The sequence below is a fragment of the Nematolebias whitei genome, chromosome 15 (genome assembly GCF_014905685.2).
Source record: "Nematolebias whitei isolate Nwh7 chromosome 15, NemWhi1, whole genome shotgun sequence".
NCBI lineage: Eukaryota > Metazoa > Chordata > Actinopteri > Cyprinodontiformes > Rivulidae > Nematolebias > Nematolebias whitei.
The window spans coordinates 20,698,581-20,720,377 of record NC_056512.1 but is presented as its reverse complement, the minus strand read 5'-3'; the positions used below and the strand labels follow the sequence as shown (position 1 = coordinate 20,720,377).

The 21,797-nt window shown below is 41.8% G+C and overlaps 1 protein-coding gene across 1 annotated transcript; it reads right to left on the bottom strand.

Annotated features, from left to right (window-relative positions):
• Positions 1–553: 553 nt before the first annotated feature.
• On the bottom strand, positions 554–19,254 carry si:dkey-110g7.8 (GTPase IMAP family member 8). Its single transcript, XM_037688865.1, has 7 exons — positions 19,002–19,254; positions 18,245–18,746; positions 15,974–16,529; positions 12,422–12,519; positions 12,110–12,241; positions 10,026–10,616; positions 554–2,401 (listed from the first exon to the last, which is right to left on the bottom strand). Exons 2-7 carry the CDS (start codon positions 18,273–18,275, stop codon positions 2,328–2,330), a joined length of 1,482 nt encoding a protein of 493 aa, XP_037544793.1. The 5' UTR covers positions 18,276–18,746; positions 19,002–19,254; the 3' UTR covers positions 554–2,327.
• Positions 19,255–21,797: the final 2,543 nt, after the last annotated feature.

Below are 21,797 nucleotides of genomic sequence, written 5' to 3'. Positions count from 1 at the left end.
CAGTTCTCAGAAAGTTAAGACATTTTTCCACATTTCGTCACATTACAACCACTGTATGGTGCGGTCCTTGCTCTTCAGCATGGATTCTTTCTCAAGGCTCTGTAAGCTTCACGTTACTATTAGGGCGGCTATGGCTGAGTAGTTTGAGCAGTCGTCCTCCAGTGCAAAAGATGGGAGTTCAAATCCACCAGCAGTCACATGCCCAAGTGTCCCTGGGCAAGACACTGAACCCCTCATTGTCTCCGATGTGTGTCCCATCAGTGTCTGAATGTGATAAAGCTCTGATTAGTCTCTTTACAATGATTTGTTCAATTAACTTAAAGTTCTAGTAGAGTGCTGTTTGAATGGGTAAATGAGGCACAGATTGTAGAGTAAAGTGCTTTGAGTGTCTTGATCAGATAGAAAGGTGCTATGCAAGTACAGTCCATTAACTATTAGGCTTTAAAAAAGAAAGTCAATATGTTTTATTTTAGTTTCAGGCAGCAGCTGCAGCACTGCCAACAAAATTAAAAGTATCTGACACATAAGTGTTTGTGTCTTTTATTGAATGATCAAAGTACAGATCACCAAACAGAATGTACCACACGGTCGGTAACATCACTTTGGCTAAAGTACAGTGGCAGAATATACACAGTGCAAAAATGAGCTAAGAGCTTACAATAGAACATTATATACACTAATTCTACACGGCGTATACAACATATTCACAACTGGAGCGAGACTCTAGGGCTCCAAATGAAACGTCTTGGTAATAAATTCTGAAGTCATGCTTGGCACACTAAGAACTGCAGAAGCTTACGTCACTAGAAGAAGCACTGAGTCAGGAAAACGTAGAAGGAGCTGCGACATGAGTTTTTTCTTTTTTTTTATTTCATCACGAAGAGAAAATGTATCTTTGCAGCCTGGCAGTGGTATCTGTCCCAAATGATTTAGCTGTTCCGTTCTGTGAATTTCCTCCTTTTATTAATTGATTTTTTCTTTTTTTTTTTAGACGTAACAAGAAATTCAGAGTCAGAGGAATAGAACGTGAGCTTGCCTTCAACTCTATAGGCACTCGTTTGTTTGCATGCGGTGTTTCAACATGCCTCTGACAGCAGAACATACATCAACGTATTCTTTTGTTTTTCTGTAAACATCACCACAGATGCTCGCCGATGTAAAAAAGGGTACGCAGGTAGTAAAAGCCCAACGTGAGCTTGAATGGTTCATGAGGTTATTTAGTTTCTGTAGCATGAGAAAGCTCGATGTAGCGCTGAAGACACAACTCCGCTGCGGCAGGGCTTTGAGTCACGCTTTGATGCTGAGGCACGTTAAATGGATCTACCTTGTCGATATTTGTGCTGGATGCATGACCGACCCGAGCTGCTCCGCGGGGATCTGACTCTGCACCCTCTCCGGGCAGCCTTCTTTTAATCCCTTTCGCTCTTCTCGAGGATAAAGGCTTGAGCTGTGGTGTTAGAAAATATCTACCGCTTTTGTTTTAGAACAAAAGAACGTAAAGAAATTAATTCGGAGAATTTCCCTCAACCTAAAGACAAACGGTCACAGAGAGAGACTCCAATTTGATTTAATCCACGAATCCCGTCTGCATTTAATCAAAGGGAATCAATCAGAGTTCTCGTAAAGGTGCCAGAATCCCCTCCGCCCCCCCGAGGGGATCAGTTCAACCCTGAGCAGTCTATTTAATGTTTAATGAAGGACATTTTAATATCCGGAAAAAAGAACGATGAATGAGCCGGGGCTGCTTTTATATTAGCGGGGCACACAAACTGAAAGCTTTGTACACGTTTCTGCTCTGAGGGTTGAAGCGCACGTTCTTTTATCGTTCCTTTCCCACTACCTTGTTTTTTTTTTAGTTTCGGCTTTTACTTCAACTAGTGACTCAGAATGAACAGCAATGAGCAGAAGAGGCAGCTGAAGATGACCGTACGACATACACAGAGAAATGGTTGTTTTCAGGACAGATTTGCTGCAGCATGTTGCTGAGTGTACCAGAGCAGGCTGAACACGTCTCGTTAACAGTGGGACTTCTAGCTTCTCGTAGCAGAACATTTCTCCCCCTCTTTGGTTTGAAGGGTTTGTCTACAGTGAAATCTGGACATGGTTGTGAGTCTACTGCTAGTTAAGACTGGGTGAACAGTGGGTATGGTCTGTGTTTTGAACAAAGAGCTACTTATTTTAGGACTGTTGCTCCTAACGGTTAGTTCTTCCCTGAAGCTCGTCAGAAGGTTACGTGGATGAGGTTAAAGTTACGTGAGGCGATGCTGGGGCCTGCTGAAGGCTCAGAATGCGAAGAGGCGGACAACGTCTCCTTAAACACCCTTGTGTCACTGCAGCTGGCATCCCCGACAGTCGTCCTCCGGTTCCGTGTTGTCAGAGGAGTAGGAGCTCTCTTCACTCACTGTGAAACCAAACACAAATATCTTAGTGCTAACCATCCATAACTGGTGTACAACACTACTTTCAAACAAGAGTACAGCATAGGGCACATTATACGCCCATCGACAACCTATTATGCAGCAACGGACAAGCAAAGACCTGGTATAACCTTTGACCTTGATTTATGACCTTGACCTTAAAGCTGGGGTGATGAAAAGTGGTGGAACAAATGTGTATAAAGCTGTTAAAGTATCTTGAGTGTATCAGACATTGTAGATTAGACGAGCAAAGACCTGATATAATCTTTGACCTTGATTTATGACCTTGGCCTTAAAGCTGGGGCGAAGAAAAGTGGTGGAACAAATATGTTAAGTTGTTACAGTATCTTGAGTGTATCAGAAGTTGTAGATTAAACAAGCAAAGGCCTGGTATAATATTAGACCTTGATTTATGACCTTGACCTTAAAGCTGGGGCGAAGAAAAGTGGTGGAACAAATATGTTAAGTTGTTACAGTATCTTGAGTGTATCAGACATTGTAGATTAGACAAGCAAAGACCTGGTATAATCTTTAACCTTGATATATGACCTTGACCTTAAAGCTGGGGCGAAGAAAAGTGGTGGAACAAACGTGTATTAAGTTGTTAAAGTATCTTGAGTGTATCAGAAGTTGTAGATTAGACAAACAAATATTTGGTATAATTGTTGACCTTGATTTATGACCTTGACCTTAAAGCTGGGGCGATGAATGAAAAGTGGTGGAACAAATATGTTTTAAGTTGTTAAAGAATCTTGAGTGTATTAGAAGTTGTAGATTAGACAAGCACAGACCTGATATAATATTTGACCTTGATTCATGACCTTGATCTTAAAGCTGGGGTGATGAAAAGTGGTGGAACCAATGTGTATTAAGTTGTTGAACGGATCAGAAGTTATAGCTTAGACAAGCAAATACCAGGTATAATCTTTGACCTTGATTTATGACCTTGACCTCAAAGCTGGGGCGATGAAAAGTGGTGGAACAAATGTGTATTAAGTTGTTGAACGGATCAGAAGTTATAGCTTAGACAAGCAAAGAACTGGTATACCTTTTGACCTTGATTTGTGACCTTTACCTTAAAGCTGGGGTGATTAAATGATTATGTGATGAGCTGTCAAGTGGTGGTACAAATGTGTGTCAAGAACTTGCAAGTATCTTGAGCAGAAGTTATAGCCAAGACAAGCAAAGACCTGGTATAACTTTTGACCTTGATTTGTGACCTTTACCTTAAAGCTGGGGCTATGAAAAGATAAAGTTACAAGCTGTCTAGTGGTGGCACAAATCTGTGTCAAGTTGTTAAAGTATCTTGAGCAGATCAGAAGTTATTGCAGGGACAAGCAAAGACCTGGTATAACCTTTGACCTTGATTTGTGACCTTGAAGCTGTGGTGATGCAAAAAAGAGAAAGTTTACGGACATACAGATGGACAGAGACTACCGTAATAGGTCTGCCTTCCACACGAGTTTGATAAAAAATTGACAAATGTATATTTCCCACAGCCGTTAACGCCAGAGTTTTAGATAAAGTTGTGAATAAATTTTGTATCTTGTTGTAAACCAAAATGTTTGAGAACTTCATCTTTGTGCATCTGCAGACAAGAATTTATGTGTGTGTAAAAAAAACATTTGTATTTGTAAAAACAATTACACAAGTTTCAATGTATATATTTATTTTTCGTTAAGGTTTTTTTTAGAGCTGTCATTTCTAACCCAAACTCGGAGCACGGCCCGGTCCGACCTGGATTAGGGCCAGGTTGGGCCATGATAATGTGCTTAATGTGTGAGCTGGGTCTATGTCGGGCTTTTGATTGCATCAGCGGATGCGCACGGCTGACGATCCAATTATATGGCAACATGGCTTGCCATACCTTCACCAGCCGCACGCAGCCATTTGACCGTGCACTGACCAGCCTTGAAAAAGGTAAAGTTCAGTTAAGCTTCAGATAGACTACTGCCAGCGATCCATCAGCCCAAATTCAGCCGCTGTATTCAGCGAACGCACACGGTTGACGACCCAAACAGGAGAGATCCCAAAATATCTGACATGTCAGAGCAGGGTCCATGTCTGAATAATGCAGAATGGAGGCAAAAGCAGGGATTTAATGTGCTTTGACAGCCATGAAAGGACAAACACTCCCTCAGCTCTGATCATCTGCCCCCTTGACTCAGCCGTGTGCATCCCCTTTTGTTTTTGTAAAAACTTTATCTTAAACGAGAATGGACTTCATTATATCTTAAATGACTTTAAGGGGAAATGGCACTTAGATTTGGTTTTATATTGTAATTCATGGAAGGATTTGATTTTCATATATGTCATATTTAGTCAACATGAATGATTTCCAGATTCTTGGCTTTAAGCTACATTTTGACACTTCCTGATATCATGAGCGGGTCCAAAGATTTGGCTTCATTTGTCTTGTTGATCAGAATAATGCCTGGAAAATCAGTCTCTTATTTTGAAGATATTCTAAAGTGGATTTGTTGGCGTCATTCAAAAGATGAAATCTCAAACCATATTTGGAGATTAGGATTTACCAGCTGGAAAAAAGAAAAAAAGGCTTTTCTGCTTAAAATCCTCGTCAGTTGTTGGCACTGCTCAGAAACGTGCTTCAAAACATTCTTTAGGATTATAGTTCAGACGTTTTCTTCAAGGGACTCATAGATAAGATCGTATCATATTTTGACAAAATGCGAGGGTCACATATTTTTCAACCAGTGCGCGGTAACTCCCAATGTACCACTTTTGGACTTAATCCACAGTTCATTGTGACGGGTCACACAGTTCTAACGATACGACACATGGTTATAAAACTTTACAAGACTGGATGTAAAAATGATTGTAGATCGCTTTAATGAAAATATATGTGATCTTTGACAGCAAATGGCTGAACGAAGCCACAGATCTGTGGAGCGATCCACAACAAACGTTTCAAATCTCAAAAATGAAACCGAAGCAAAGCTCAAAGAGTATTTCCTTTGGGCCGAACATTTTAAAGATGAACAAAACCAGCATATTACCCAGCAGCTTGCACGTCAGAGGTTGCCCTGCCATCTATCAGTGCTCAGAGGATGTGTTGTGGATCACTCTCAGCTACTACCACATCAAATTCTAGTTCATTATCTGTAGAATTAGCTGAGTTACAGCGGCCATCTTGAATCAGGCTGACTCTAAAGGTTAATCCGTTGTACGTGTTCAGTCAGCGATTGCTTTCTACGAGTTTGATTAAATTCTGTTCAGTGGTTCATGAGATATTTTAAAAACATTTGGACAAACATCCAACCAGACATTTACATGATTGCCCGCCTTTCATGGCGTCAGGTGATAATATCCTCCAGGCTACAGACGAGGCCTACCAGTGCGCTTTTTTTTTTTAAAACCAGTGCACAGTTTAAAGCCAGGACCAGCCTACTACAGCACTAAGAGATGCTTTAATTCACACAACTCAAGGAGCCTGCACGTTTGTGCATGCATCATTAAAGAGGTATTTCAGATCATTTGAAGTGGAGTCCAACGGAAAAACTATGAACAAATACGGCATCTAACCTGTAGTGTTTCTCTACCCTCGTTAAATGAGTTTAATTTGTTCTGGACAAAGCTAACAGCTCGTCAGGGTGAGGCCAGGACCAAGCGGGTTGCCGCCATCTTGAAACGCCTCAAACTATTTCAAGGCATTTCATGCAAACTGTGTTTTAATTATAACACCACCACTAGGCCTGTCACGATAACAAATTTTGCTGGGTGATTAATTGTCTCAGAAATTATTGAGATAAACGATAATATTGTTTGAAATTTGACAATAATGAGCAATTACTGTCAATTTTAAAAATAAACGTTTGTTAATTAGTTTTGTGTGTAGTTCCTTTTTTGACCACCAGATGGCAGTAAAAGACGGTTTGAAAAAAAATGGGAGGGAGGCCCCTTGACATGACATGGGCTGTCTCTTATTCTTGGTTTTCGATTCTCAAAATGGCGGACACTCGGTGTGGTTTGAGCGCTTTAGCATAGCATTTTTTGAACGAAGCTTTTAATAAAAATAAAAAAAAATCAGTAAACAAGTTCTCAGCTTTTTTTTTGCAGAGAAAAACAACTTTTTACACGAAGGCACGGGTTTCAACCGTGAATTTTGGAGCTTGGACAAGACGGAGGTTTTTTCTGAGGTTGGCCTGTTAGCTTAACTCGCTTCTCAACTTAGCTGCTTTTAACGATCCAAAAATGCAATTTTGGATCGTTAAAATGGATTTTAAAGAGAAAAGAGAAAGGGAGAGGTCAGTGAAGAGCACCGGAGTTGAGCTTTTTGTCATCCAGTGTCTTCAGTAGAAAGAGAGACACGAAGAAACGATAAAGACGATAAATGAAAATGAGGTCGATAATTTTCATTTATCGTGTGATTAATTGATTTACTGTTTGTCGTGACAGGCCTAACCAACAGTCTTACATTATATGATAATCCAAGCAAAAATATAAGAATATTCCTCCAGGAAGTAGCCCAGGCTGCACCAGGAGTGCTACTGCTTGCTGCTGCTGCTAATTATTATGGCAAATATCTATAAAGTTTTAGATAAATAACCACGTGATGTGAAACTGACAGAAATATAAAGCTTTATAAAGCAGAGCTCATATTTTTTGAGATTGGAGTTGGTTTAACTTTTGTTGTGGTAACAAGTAACGCTATTTCTCCAAACAGAGGTTGGCTAAAAGCTACCTACAGCAGGTAGGATATTTGTTTATAGGTTTTCCACAGACCCCCTGTAAAGATCTCTTTAATGCAGAAAGACAAAAACAAGTTCTGGAGCCACAAACACTGACAGTGTCTTTTCTTTAAACCAAGCTTGTTTTGCTGATTTCAGCAAGACCTCGCCGGAGCACATTTTCTCTGAGCTCTGAAACAGTTTCAGAGTGTCAGCTGAAAGTTGTTCTGTAATAAGAGGCACGCGTCAGCCAGCCTCAACGTTTCTGAAATGCTCAAGTTGCATTAGGTTAATCAAAAAAAATAAAAAAACACGTATTTAAAAACAGCAACACAACATTTCTTCATGTGAAACTCTAACTTTCATTTACGGTGCTGCGAGAAAAGGGCTTGCTCCCTCACAGGATTCTTCTGTTGTTGCTTTTTTTTTGTCACATAAATCAGTTAAAAACGTAACATCAGATGAAGATAATCTGAATAAGTCCAAAATACCATTTTAGTATGAGGATTTAATTTAATTTAAACTAATAAGACAAAAAAACCTATCCAATGAACCTGTGTGAAGGAGTAATTCTTCCTTTAATAAACCCAGTGAGCGGCGGTGTCACCCTTGTCCAGGCGTCTGTATGAACGGTCGAGGAGTCTTTCACGTTGCTGCTTCAGATCGCTGCTCTGCTGAAGAACCACGTGAGCTTCAGCAAAAGCCTCAAACTGACACTTGGACATTTTCCCTAAAAAAAAAAATGTCAGGATCCCATCGATTACAGCAAATTGTTCAGATCTTGAAGCAGAAAAGCAGCCCCAGACCATCACACTACCACCTCCATGTTTGACTGTCGTTTTCTTTTTCTGATACAGATAGTCAGATGTAACAGGACGCACACGTATCGAGAAACTTCCACTTTTGTCCCACAGATCATTTTTCCAGAGGTCTTGAGAAGTGGTTTTGGCATTGGTGCTCTCCCATGGAAGCAGTTTTCACCTTTACCGTCTCTTTTTGTCAAATCATAAACTTTGACCTTTACTGGGGTGAGTGAGGCCTGCAGGGGTTAAGACACTGTTCTGGGATCTTTTGGGGCGTCTGGATCAGTTGTCGATGCGCTCATGGAGTCGTGGTCAACTGGTCACTCCTGAGAAGGTTCACTGTCCGGTGTTGTCTCCATATGTGGATAATGGATGTGTTCCAGTGACTTCTTGATTCTAAAGGTGTGGCAGTAACCATGTTTGTCTGGAGCTGGAAAAACTGAACGAACATTTCTAAGAAGTGTGGCTAATCAGATAATTCATGATTTGACAAGACGGCAAATAATGTTTTTACTCAGTGTCACTTTGGTTTGGATAGCTTTTCTTATTTTAATAAATTAAATCATTTAAAAAACTGTATTTTGTATTTACTCAGGTTATTTTTGTCCTTAGTAACATTTGTTTCATAATCCAAAACATGTGTGACAAAAAATAAAACAAAAATAACTACAGAAATTTACATGTCCTGGAAAAATTCAGTGTGAATGCTTATTGCTGAAAAACAGCTGAAATTAGCTAAAAAAAAAAAAGCTAACTTGTAGCTGAAATGAAAGAACAAGCCTTAATTAGCAGAAGAGAGCAGAAAGAACACATTTTTGCTGAATTAAGTTTAAATTAACAGAAATGAGCACACAAATTAGGAAATTAGCTAAAAAGGGCTGAAAAGTAGCTAAAATATGTAAAGAAGCTTGAACTACTAGAAGGAAGTGGAAAGAGCTGAAATGAGCTTAAAGTGTGGAATTAGCTGAAAAGCCTAAATTTAGCATAAAACAGCTAAATAGTTACTGAAATAGCACAAAAAATTTGAAATTAGCAGAAAAAAGCTGAAAGGAGCAAAACAAGCTCCATAATCCATAAGAAGAGTTTGAAAGTTTCAAAATTACCATGGAAATCTTGAATTCATCTGAAAACAGCTGAAATTAGCAACAACAACAAAAAAAGCTAAAAAGGTAGCAGAACAAGTCAAACAAGCTTAAATTAGCAGAAGAAAGCAGAAAGAAAATGTTTACCCAATTTGGTTGAAAGAAGCAGAAACGAGCACGAAAAAGTGGAAATTATTGGAAAAAAGCTGAAATTAGCAAAAAACAGCTGAAAAGCAGCAAAAATTCAAAAAGAAGCTTAAATTACCAGAAGGAAGTGGAGAGAGCACATTTTTGCTGAATTAGGTTGAAAAAAGTTGAAATGAGTGCAAAAAATGTGAAATTAACCGAAAAAACCCCTCAAATTAGCATAAAACAGCTAAATAGTAGCTGAAATAGCAGAAAAAGCTAAAAGTTGAAAAAAACTGAAAGGAACATACGCTGAAATTAGCAGCAAGTAGAAGAAGAACAAAATGTTTTAGTTAGCAGAAAGGAATTGAAAAAAGCTTGAAACTGCTGAAAAAATCAGCTGAAATTAGAAATTAGCTGACAGTAGCTGAAAAAAGTTTAAATTAGCAGAAGGAAGCTGAAAGAAGCTGAAGCAGAACAAAATGTGAAAGGAGCAGTAAAAGGTTGTAAACAGATCTAAAGATATGAAAGATGTAAAATGAGCTCAATTCATTTTCTATGAGAATAAAATGGCAGAAAAGGCTAAATATTTCAAAAAGCTAAAGTTGTTACAATACCAAAAGTCATAGCACCCTTCTCCTGAACGTTTAGACTTATGATTAGTTAAAATAGCTTAAAAACTGCGGTACGAGAATCACGTTGAAATGGAAGAAAAATGGAACGCTTCATTATTAAGTAGGAAAATTCTTTTTCTCATTGTAGGCAAAACGTTTAAATGTCAAGTCCTGGTCAGCTGTTGTTCACAGAACGCTGTCAATTTAAAAACTGTTGAATTTTCCCCACACCTTTTCCACAACAGGTTTGTGTGCAACAAGACAAAACAGAAATAAAATGAGAAGAGTGACTTACACCACTCGTCCTGGATGGGGAGGAAGGCCCTGTCGCCGTTCTCCCTGATCATCTCTTCGATCCGATCCAGCAGAAGAGACACGCTCCTGTCCTTCCCGGGCGTCTTACTGTCCAGAACGTGGTAATAGTTCCCACAGTGCTCCAGCAGTCTCTGCAGCTCCCGCCCCCCTCTCAGGATGTGCTCCTCGATGGGGGTGCGTCCCAGCCAGTCCCCGCAGCTGAACAGCACCATGGTGTGGAGGCACGCGCTGTCACCAAACAGAGTCTCTATGTGAGCCAGGAGCGTCCTCCTCTTCCTGGCGGTGAGCGACGAGACGACGGGCAGGACCAGCAGCAGGGTGTGGGGTCCTGGTCGCAGCAGGGCGGCCCCTCGCTGCGTCTCCTGTCGGATCCGCTTCGGGGTCCGCCTTACTGAGAACCAGTCCCAGCCTGGGGTGTCGACGACGGTGACGCGACGGCCGCACACGAGCGCTTGCCTTCTGAGGCACAGCTCCGTCTCCTGACCCGACTCAAAAAACCGACGGCCCAGGATGGTGTTCCCCACGGAGCTCTTCCCTACGCCCTTCCAGCCCAGTAACAGCAACCTTAACTCTGTACGCACACAAGACAAACAACAACAAGGTGATGAAATCACATAAACAGCATCAAAGCTACAGCAAGCACAACTAGAACCAACTAGACAAATTGATTTCCTCTGAAAATTCTGTGTGAATGCTTAATGCTGAAGAACTTGCTGATAAACAGCTGAAAAAAGCTAAAAAAAAACATGCTGGAATGGAAGAACAAGCCTAAATTAACAGAAGAAAACAGATCACATATTTGCTGAATTAAGTTTAAATAAGCAGAAATGAGCACAAAAATTAGGACATTAGGTTAAAAAAAAAAGCTGAAATAAACAAAAAATGGCTAAAAGGTACCATAGCTGAAAGGCAGGAAGAAGCTTGAACTTCCAGAAGGAAGCAGGCTACAATTAGCATAAAACAGCTAAGTTGTAGCAGAAATAGCAGGGAAATGTTGAAACTAACATAATTAAGCTATACAGAGCATAACAAGCTGAAATTGTCAGAAAGAAGTTAATTAGGCTGAAAGTAGCAGAAATGATCACAAACACATTGAATTTATATGAAAACAGCCAAAATTAGCTAAAAATGCTAACAAAGTAGCTGAAAAGTTAGAACAAGCTTAAGAAAGCAGAAAGAACGTGGGCCAAATTAGGCTGAAAGACGCAGAAATGAGCACAAAAAAGTGGAAATTATCTTTAAAAAAAAGCTGAAATTAGAGAAAAAAAGCTGAAAAGTAGCTAAAAAGGCAGAAAGAATTTTAAATTACCCGAAGGAAGCGGAGAGAGCACATTTTTGCTGAATTAGGTAAAGTTGCAATTAGTGCAAAAAATGTGGAATTAGCTGAAAAGCTAAAATTAGCACAAGACAGCTAAATAGTAACTGAAATAGCAGAAAAAGCTGAAACTTGCATAGATAAGCTGAAAGGAGCAGAACAAGCTGAAATCAGCAGAAAGATGCTAGAAGAATCACACAAATTATGTAGTTAGCAGAAAAAATCTGAAAGGTGCACAAAACAGCTGAACAAAAGCTGAAAGTAGCCGAAAGTAGCTGGAAAAAGGTTTACATTTGCACAAGGAAGCTGAAAGAAGCTGAAGCAGAACAAAATGTGAAAGGAGCAGCAAAAGCTTGTAAACAGATCTAAAGATTTGAAGGATGCAAAATGAGCTCAATTCATTTTCTATGAGGAAAAAAAAAATGGCAGAAAAGGCTAAATATTTCAAAAAGCTAAAGTTGCACCAATACAAAAAGTCGTGGCAGGATTGTCCTGAATGAGCTGAACGTTTTGATTTATGATTTGATGAAATAGCACAAAAACTGTGGCACGAGAACGATATACAGAAGAAAAATGGACCACAATGGAGTGAATGCTTCATAAACACTCACACAACCAGAGCGTCTCGTGGTATTTTTGGTTTCCTGCAAACAACTTTACAGCAGCTGCACACTTAACTCCCCCCTTTACTGCACGACTCACTCTTTCACACACTAATGCACACAAACACATGGGAAACTGCCTCGCACCTCTAGGCGGTCCTCCAATCATCTGCTCCCTCTGCCTGGCATGCTCCTCCATCCTCATCCTCTCTTCCTCCAGAGCTCTCCTGGCCTGCTCCTCCTCCAGTAAAATCAATTCATTCACCTCAAAGTACCAGCCTGCGTGAAGGCAGAAATAAATTATTCCCTCCTTTCAAGCTGGCTCTGAAACACAAACAGGGCTTTGAAAATCGTAGAAAACACAGAAGAAGTGTAAATGCGGCGTTGCTTTTACAACAGCGCAAATTCAACAAGCCCGTCACGTCTGCAAAATACACGCAAGAAGAAGAGCTGCCAAACCCTGGTTGTCGGTGATCATTTCCTCCACCTTCTCCATCAGCTCGGGTACTTGGGTGTTTTCCTCTGCGTCTTTTCGAGTGTTATCAAAGGCATGATACCTGCAAGAAAAAGGAGCGTTTAATTAAGAGCCACGCTGCTAAAAATGCACAAAACATCGATCGTACACGGTTTCAAGTCGACCACGTTTCCTCAGCGTTTGTGATCAGAAAGAAGTTCGATTTAAAACGCTGAATCGTGTTGTTTGAGCCTTGAAGCACATCAGAAATTAAAAGGCCTGCTTCTCTCAGCCTCCGTCATTTTGATGGTGAGATAGTTCAGATCACTGGAAGTGGGGTTTTGAGGTACAGTTATGATCAATTAATATCTTACCTGCTGTAGATTGCGCTCTGAAAACCAAAGTGGGTCGCTGCCATCTTAAAGCAACACCATTGAGTTCCCAAAAAATCTTTACACTGTTGTCAATTTCACATTGAGCAGATAGCTACATATAAGTCTGTGATTAGCTGCAGGCTTAACTAGCAGCAGCAGCAGTTAGCTGTAGCACTTTCGGCGCAGCTTGGGACCATTTTTACAGGAATTTCACATTTCAGCTTAATGCAAAAATAATAGTGCAAAAGTTTAAATAGTTGCACATATAAACATCAAAGTTTTGAGGCTTGTTTCAAGATGGCAGCAATCCATGTGGGCTCGCTTGGTTAGGACTAGTCGTTAGCTCATCTGTTCGGTTAGGTTAGCTATCTACAACAGGTAAGATGTTATCTGTTGTGAATTGTTCCACAGAGCCCCCACTTCTAAACGTCCAAACTTTAACAGGATGCAAAGCAAGAAGGTTTAAGTGGTCCCATGGTAAAAGGAACAAAACGGAGAAGCTTGAGTTGTAGGAAAAATACTAAAAGAAAATTCAACATGCAAATAGGCACTAAAAATATTTACTTTACTTTGATTTTATAGTTTAAATCCCAGACATTTGTTTTGTCGAGTCAACCCTACGTGTTCGTACGAAACTACTCGTGAATTTGAGACGCTGAACGTATAAAACATTAAACCGGTTTGAATTTAGGGCTAGAAATGAAGTGGGTACAAACAGCAGTTTTTACAGTGCAGGTCCCGTCACAGTGGATCAGGACCCGCTGCGACGTCATAAATCCACCAGGCGGTCTTAGAAGGGTCATGTCCGAGTCTTCAGGCGTTTGTTATGAGCACAGTTGGCTCCACGTGATCCAGTGCGACAGCGTCACTACGGGTTCTGAGCATGCACAAAACGTCTGTAGCGAGGTGGAGACTCATGTCCATGACGTGAGGCTCACGTGCACCAGCTTTGTTAACTGTAAGCCGAAGCAGAAACAATCAGCGTAGCTTCATGTCGAAGCTACAACCCCATCTCACCCGTCCATGCCCGCAGCGCTCGAGGTTAGTTACGTTACACAGCTCTCACTGCGGCACCGAGCGCTCATCCTTCAGTCACCTTTAAGACCCTCAGCAAGAAGCGCTTGTTCTCATCATGGCTGGCCTGCTGCATGAGACAGGAAGTAGCGTGTGTGGGTGAGGTTCTGCACAAAAACAACCTCCACCCTCGTCCTCCCATGCTGATGAGTAATGTTTTCTCCTCCACAGAAACGAGACCATCGGCACGGTCAGACCTGAGAATTCAGGCTGTCAGCCTTGAACGTCGTCTGAATATCTTCTACTCTGATGAGAGCACAAATTGGAAAATACAGAGCTACTCAAATCATGGATTTTACCCTTGACATAGTATTTCAATATTGGGTTTTCTTTGTACTTTATACAACCAGAATCCATTTCACAAAACCTGCACTGTTCAGAGTCTGTGCCTGGCTTGTGGGTAGTTTGCATTTTTTTTTTTTTTTATGTTCCATAAATGGTTTTGTCAAAATTTGATCGCTTGCCAGACAAATACTCAACTTAAATATGAAGATGCTGGCTGCTGACATGACAGAGCCTAATGTCACCTAAACGTGCACGGCGAACTGGAGCGAGCCACGACGACTTTTCACTTTTATCTCGAGTTTGCACGGTTGTGGTTGTCAGATAACGGAAATAAGAAATAAAATCAACTAAGGCTCAAAAGAATCACAAAGTGTAGTGTCAGATTCTACAAAGCACTTTCTAGACTCATGAGGCTTACCGTATATTTCGTCATATAAGTCGCACCTTTATGCATAAATTTGCAAGTCCTGCAACTTATACACCGAAGTATCTAATATGTTTTTCCCATATTTATAACCAAATTGTTGGCTGAGATCTGACGATTTCATTCATTCTGACATGGAAAATATTGAACACTACCATTTTCAGCTGCTAGAGGGCCCTTGAGTAATATGGCAAGTCAAATGTCTCATTAATAGGTAAAAGTAACTATTAATGAGACACTTGGCTTGCCATACCAAGTCACCTTTGTCTCGCTCAGGAACTCCTGGAGCAAACGTCAAATCAGCTGCATGTCACGTCGTCCAGACGAAATGCAGCTGATTTGACCATTCAAGTTCATTTATTAAAGAAAAGTTACACTGAGACACATCTTTGCTATACTTTCAAGCAAACAAATAATTGATTTTAATTGTTAAACTTGTTAAAAGTCCTCCCGTGCACGCTCCCGCAGCCGCCATTTGGCAGCCAACCGATTTTTGGCACAACACCGGCCCACATTTCCAGGTGGTCAGCGGTGACGCGTAACAGATGCAACTTATTTGGCGAAGTGACTTTTTTTTTTCTCACTTTATTAGACATTTTTGGACAGATGCGACATGTACGGGGGAAAGTATAGTAACAGAAACATTTTGCAGAAAAACACCTGCACTTCAAAAGACCTGAAAGCAATCTTTCATCCAGAAGTTATTTTGCTTCTCTTTAAGTTTATTGTTAAACTGCTGCAATGTTTTGTTCCAAACAAGAGTGTGGGAGTTCTGCTCTGCCACCTCCTGCACCTACAGTCAGACTCTAACTAGCTACACCCGTGGATCGTCGAGCATGAGGAGCAGAAAAAGCCTCAGAAGACATCCAGCCAGCGCTGGAGCATTACCTGCCGACAGTAGTCTTGTTCTAACCTTCTAAACGTTTCAAACTAAACATTAATGATTTGTGTTTTTCTACATGCCTCCAGTGAGTTCGTTTGATGCTCTCCTGTTTCCTGAATCCTCCTCTGTGCCTCGTCAGCTGCCTCCACACCTTCATACCACTTGCCTTGCACCTGCACCTCCTTCATCTGGAACTATTTGGGTCACCCCTCCCCATGTCTGACCTCCATTGTAAGGAAGAACCGCAATATCATTATCACCCTTTACGAGAAGGACTCTAACCACGTCTTTGCTCCTCAGGGTTCCCGTCCCCTCCCTGGCTTATTGCATCATATCTCACCTTGTAAATAAACTGTAAACTGACTCCGAGTCTTGGTCTCTGCTCTCATTGGGCCTTATATCTGGGTATAGCCATAGTCACAGAGGTTCACTGATGACCTTTGACCCCACCTGTGCAGGTTATTTTTCTCTTTGAAGAGCGGACAAAAATAATATAAAAAGAGATCAAACACCGTACCTGCTCCCACACCTCTCCACCAGCCACTGCAGGGAGTCTCCCGTGTCGGCGATGTGCGCCTCTATAAATACACCTTTGGGCAGCTTGTCCATTCCAGTGAAGAGGACCATGCAGTACCTCCAGGTCCCCCCACCCAAAGCTGACAGCTGCTCCTCTGCAGCCCTCCTATCTGTGTCGGTGAAGGGTCGGGTGACTGACACCACTAGCAGGATGGCGTGGGGTCCAGGAGGGCAGAGGATGGCCCCCATGCATGGCCCCTCGCTGTCCAGGCTTGGCGGAGGCCGTGCTGGGCTTCCTGACTCTGCGCCAGCATTGTTGTCAGTGTCAGCTTCTTCGTCGTCCTCGGAGTCAGCGGGGATGGCCCACGACGGAGTGTCGACCACCGTCACGCGCCGGCCGAAGATCTCCGTTTGGCCCACGTTGCTGTGTGTGGTCTCCGTCCCAGCATCGAAGAACTCGTCCCCCAGGATGGTGTTGGCAGAGGAGGTCTTGCCTGACTGTGGTCCCCCGAGGATGAGCAGTCGACGCTCAGGAGGATGGCGTCCTCGAGGTTCTCCTGTTGTCAAACACAATGATCAAACGAAAGCTCGTCTGCAAAGTAAGATTTGGTCTTCTAAAGGAAAATGAGAAGCTACAGGACTTTTGTCAGGAGAGTCAAGAAAATTTGACACCTGAGGTCAGGAATCCCACATCAGGCTGGACTGGATATTGGGATTACACAAACGGCTCTAAATTGGTTTAAATCATATTTATCTGATATATTTCAATTTGTAAAAGTAAATAATGAATTTTCTTTATACACCAAAGTTAGTCATGGAGCTCCTCAGAGTTCAGTGTTTGGATCAATACTCTTTACTTTATATATGCTTCCATTAGGTAAAGTTATTAAACAGCATGGGATACATTTTCATTGTTATGCTGATGATACACAGTTATGTTTGTCCATTAAACCCAATGAATCCAAAACCTGGATGACCCTTAATTTCCTCCTTTTGAACACAGACAAGACTGAGGTTTTGGTTTTTGGACCCGAGCATCTTGGGAATAAAATTTTCAGTTTTTCGCCCTCCTTGGATGACATTAATCTGGCCTCCAGCTCTAACGTTAAAAATTTTGGCGTTATTTATTTATCCCCCACATTAAAAACGTTACTAGAACTTCCTTCTTCCATCTGCGTAATATCACTAAAATTAGAAACATCTTATCTAAAAATGATGCAGAAAAACTGGTTCATGAATTTGTCACGTCTAGACTGGACTATTGCAATGGTTTATTATCTGGGTGTCCAAATACTTCTTTAAAACATTTTATGTTGATCCAAAATGCTGCTGCCTGCCAGAGTCTTAACTGGAGTTAGTGGGAGAGATCATATCGCTCCAGTTTTAGCTTCTCCCATTGGCTCCCTGTGTTTTTCACCACTCGCTCTCGTGCAAGACGGATGCTTTTCTTCCTTCTCCCGTGCTCCTCAGATAAATAACGTTAAATTATTATTTTATAAATATGAATGTTTCTGTTCAGTGCCCTGAGATGACTTCTGTTGTGACTTGGTGCTATATAAATACAGTATGACGTAATATACCGGTAAACTGAAGTGAAAATTGAACTGACTCTCTTCATGAATGTGGAGCTGAAAACCCCGTTTGAAGGCAAGAAACCCTGATCCAGTACATGACACGCAGTGAATATCCTCAAAAATGATTCATTGTTTTACTTATTCGGACTGTAAATTATCTTGTAGCGCTTTAAGAAAACTTTCATTGTTCCTACATACAGCTGAACCTTCTCCACACCTCTCATTTTGCCCCTACTTCTCAAACGTCTGCTTTTGAATAAAGTCCTTGTTATCTCGTGCTACCTTCTCTTCCATTCTCATCGTCATCCGTCTGTCTTCTCTAAACACGCTAGGTGATTTCCTAAAATTGTTCGTAAACCTAAACAGAGTCAGGAGGAATGACACTGAGAGAACTGCACATACGGAATCAGAAACGTAAGTTATCGTAGGAGACGTTTTCAAAAACCGGCAGGACCGGCTGTTTGGCAGGAGATGTGCTGGATGCACCATGAGGATGAGGAGGAGAAAAGTTTATTGATTCCTCTTGGCTTCTGACTGCTGCTGATCAGACTTTCTGTGTGCCATGCTGATCTCTAAAAGAGCAACAGTTCCTCACCTTTAGTGGAGACCAAAAAAAGAAAAAGGAACCGGTGCAGAGAGCTCACCCTGTGCAAAGTGATTAAAGGGATGGTGATGATGCGGAGTCTGAGCCAACTTACCGGAGTCAGAGGCAGAGGACACAGCAGCCATCTTGTGTGTAGAACCTCTGGCTTCCTCCTCCTCAGCCCCCCTCCTCCTTCTCCTTCTCGCCTCCACGGTGGATGCCTTTTCTTGCTTCTTCAGAGAACCGAGTGGGGTGCGAAAGGCTGCTCTTCGGATCCTTCCTCCTCTTTAACCCTCATTGTGCTGCAGTGTTCTTCGCTCCATCCTGAGTTCCCTGCTTCCCACTCGAGCTCTCGATATTTTCTCGGATACTTTATCTTCAACAGCGTCTTCTGAGCCCTCTCCTCTCTTTTGCTCTTTCTCGATGGTTTTCTTCTTCTTTATCTCTCCGAGCATACAGGAAAGATTGTGCAATGCAGGAAACTTGGAGCCAAATCCACCACTGCTGCAGCAGCTTCAAGAGGAGGTCTTGTCATTATGTTTTTTTTTCTGAGTAAAAGCAAGGGGAAGCTGTTCCTCCCACTCGGTCCTATCACCCAGCTGCAACAGCCTCACACACTGCAGAGAGGGAGGGACAGAAAGAGGAGAGAGAGAGAGGATGCTCTCTGTTCAGTGCACAGCTGGATGTATTCTCCAGGTGCATCGCACACAGACACAATAACTTATATAACCCCCGAAACCGCAGAAAAACTAGGTTAATACCGCACGCATGAAACATGAACGCAACGCACGAGCTTACATAATGCACAGCAGCAACTATAAATAGTAGAGAGCAGCAAGGAAAAACAGAGAGCAGGAAGGCGTTTTTGTTACCTCTCGGTTCAAAGCACGGGGAGCAGCTTCCTCTCTTCCTGGAGCAGGTGCGTCCCCCCCCCGGGTCAGTCTGCGCCAACAACGACGTTTACACAAAAACACGCTCCGGGCCTGAACCTCACTTTGTAAAAGGTTACTACGCTTTTTTTATTTACCGATTTACTGACACACGTCCACGTATTTTAGCCGTAATAACGCTTTGAGAGCTGCGTCAACAAACGTCGAACATGTTCGGAGAGGTGGTGATTTGAGGAGCAGGAAGTGACGTCATGACTCGCGACTGGCAGGAAACCATTGATAAATCTGGTAAACATCTTAATATAGTGTGAATGATTGTTAGGCAATCACACTATTGTGATTCTATTTCCGCTTGTAAATTATCCCGTGTGTTTCTTTCTCGTTCCACAATGTTTGTGCTATTTCAACAAAGTATCAACATCCAAAAAAGTTCAATCTGGTCCTCTGGACATTAATAATAATAATAATAAAACATTTGTAGAAAAGTTTCGTCCGAGAGACTTCCTCAGTCTGAGGAGCTGTATTCAGCTCAGTCTCTTAAATAGCACCTTCTCAGAGTGGATCAATCAGTTTTGCTGCTGACAACCAAAACCAGCTGATCACATGCTCAAGAAGGACCATCAGCCTAACAATGGATCATTAACACACTGATGGCTGTTTACTGTTCACAGAGGGCTGAGTGATACTAGCAATCACAGCATTGTAAGAGGGGGACAATTGAACCCGGAGGCCTCCACCCCTGTTTAATGATGGACGGTTTCTTTTCACAAAGATGGCCTCCTTTACTCCTCTCTCAAACCATCGTTCCTCTCTATCCAGGATGTGAACATCTTCATCCCTGAAAGAGTGACCACTGGCCTGGAGATGAGTGTAGACCGCAGAGTCCTGGCCTGATGATGTTGATCTTCTGTGTTGGTCCATCCTTTTGGCCAGTGGCTGTTTAGTTTCCCCGATGTAAGACTGATCCCCCTCCTGACACTGAACAGCATACACAACATTGCTCTGTTTGTGCCGGAGACTGGAGCTTTGGGATGAACCAGTCTTTGCCGTAATGTGTTTTGGTGTTTCCCTCCATTTGCGGCTGGGTACTGGACTTCTTGGCAAGCAGACCGCAGTCGGTGGGGATCCGCGGCTTCTCCTCCTCCACCGTGGCCCTCAGCACTGGTTCTCCTCGGGGATGTGTGTTGAGCCCCCTCCTGTTTGCTCTGCTCAGGTATGATTGTGCAGCTGCCCATCCAGGCTGTCACATTGTGGGGTTTGCAGATGGTGCAGCGGTGGTGGGATGCATCACGGACAGTGGTGGGTCCAGCTGCAGGTAGGAGGTAGAACACCTGGAGGCCTGGTGCAAAGAGAATGGCCTTCACATCAATGTGAAGAAGACAAAGGAGATGATTGTGGACTTCAGAAGGAACAAAAACACCTGCGCCCCCCTGAACATTAGAGGATCTGTGGTGGAAGTGGTCTCCAGCTACAAGTGCTTGGGTGTACACATGAATGACAACCTCAGCTGGAGCAACAACACCACCAGTCTGATCAAGAAAGCTCATCAGAGACTCTACTTCCTCAGACGGCTGAGACGAGCTGGTCTGGGAAGCTGAGTCCTCACCTCCTTCTACAGGTGTGCAGTGGAGAGCATCCTGTGCTCGAGCATCAATGTGTGGCATGGAGGCTGCACAGCTGCAGAAAGAAAAGCTTTGCAGAGAGCGGTGAAGGCTGCACATGTACCACATGAGGTGCGAATGACAATAAAGAAACTCTGACTTCCTGTTTTTAGTATTTTGTATCGCTGTATAATGTAGCTGTTTTTGTTTTGATATAATTTTTTCCATTTACTTTTCATTTTTATATGCTTTTTAATGATTGTCTACTGTTGTCATCTGTGTTTTGTTTAAAACAGGTCTCTCTTGTAAATGAGTCCTCGAGGCTCAATGAGACTAACCTGTATAAATAAAGGTTGAATTTAATTTCTTGCTTTTCTCAAAACAAAATGCACATAAATAAACATGAGGAGTTTTCACTTCTTCCAGTCATGTCATGGTGATTAATATCAAAAAGGAAGAGTTTTTAAATTTCCAGTGAGTATACCAAACCATAAGGGGGCAGTAGCTACAAAATGTTGAAAAAATTAAGTTCCTAATTAATGAAATTAAATATGACTTGGTGTAGTGTTTTCGGCTAAAATCAGAATATGATGTAACACCAGTGGTGCTGTTATTGTTGCTGTTTGTGCATGACGTGTGCTGCAAATTCTCCCAATGTTCAGGCGAAAAAGATCGTCTCTCATCCACATGACGAGAACAGATCTCAAAGTAAAATAGAATTATAGTAAAATGAACAGAGACAGTTTTAAATACATTTTTGTTCCAAGTCACCACATTTATATACATTTTATTAGCATTTGTTGGCATTGCCTTTAAACTGTCTTGGGTTTCCCACATTTTTTAAAGTAGTGGTTCTCAAACTGGGGTCCCCCACAGGGTTCCATGGGCTGGTGCTTGGGGTCCCCCCCACAAAAAAAAACTACTGCTGTTATGATTCTGCTCAGTTTTTTTGTTTTCTGTAATAATTTAAAGAAATGGCGATACATTTACGTTCATTATGTGAATAGGTAAAGTTTTAATGTGGTTTTTGATACTGTTAATTTTCTCAAAACTGTAATTTTTGGAAGTTGAAATTAAAAATTTTGTTAATCGTGTATTGAATGAAAAATAGCCCATGTTTAAAAGTATAAAAATTGTTTTAACACCAAAGAACAGGTCTTAAGTATTTATGTTAAAT

Coding starts and splice junctions, on each gene's coding strand:
- si:dkey-110g7.8 (XM_037688865.1), bottom strand. CDS start 18,275: ATGGCTGCTGTGTCCTCTGCCTCTGACTCCG. Junction 10,617..12,109: donor GATTGGAGGACCGCCTAGAG/GTGCGAGGCAGT, acceptor GTGTGCGTACAG/AGTTAAGGTTGCTGTTACTG. Junction 2,402..10,025: donor CCCCATCCAGGACGAGTGGT/GTAAGTCACTCT, acceptor TTGGTTTCACAG/TGAGTGAAGAGAGCTCCTAC.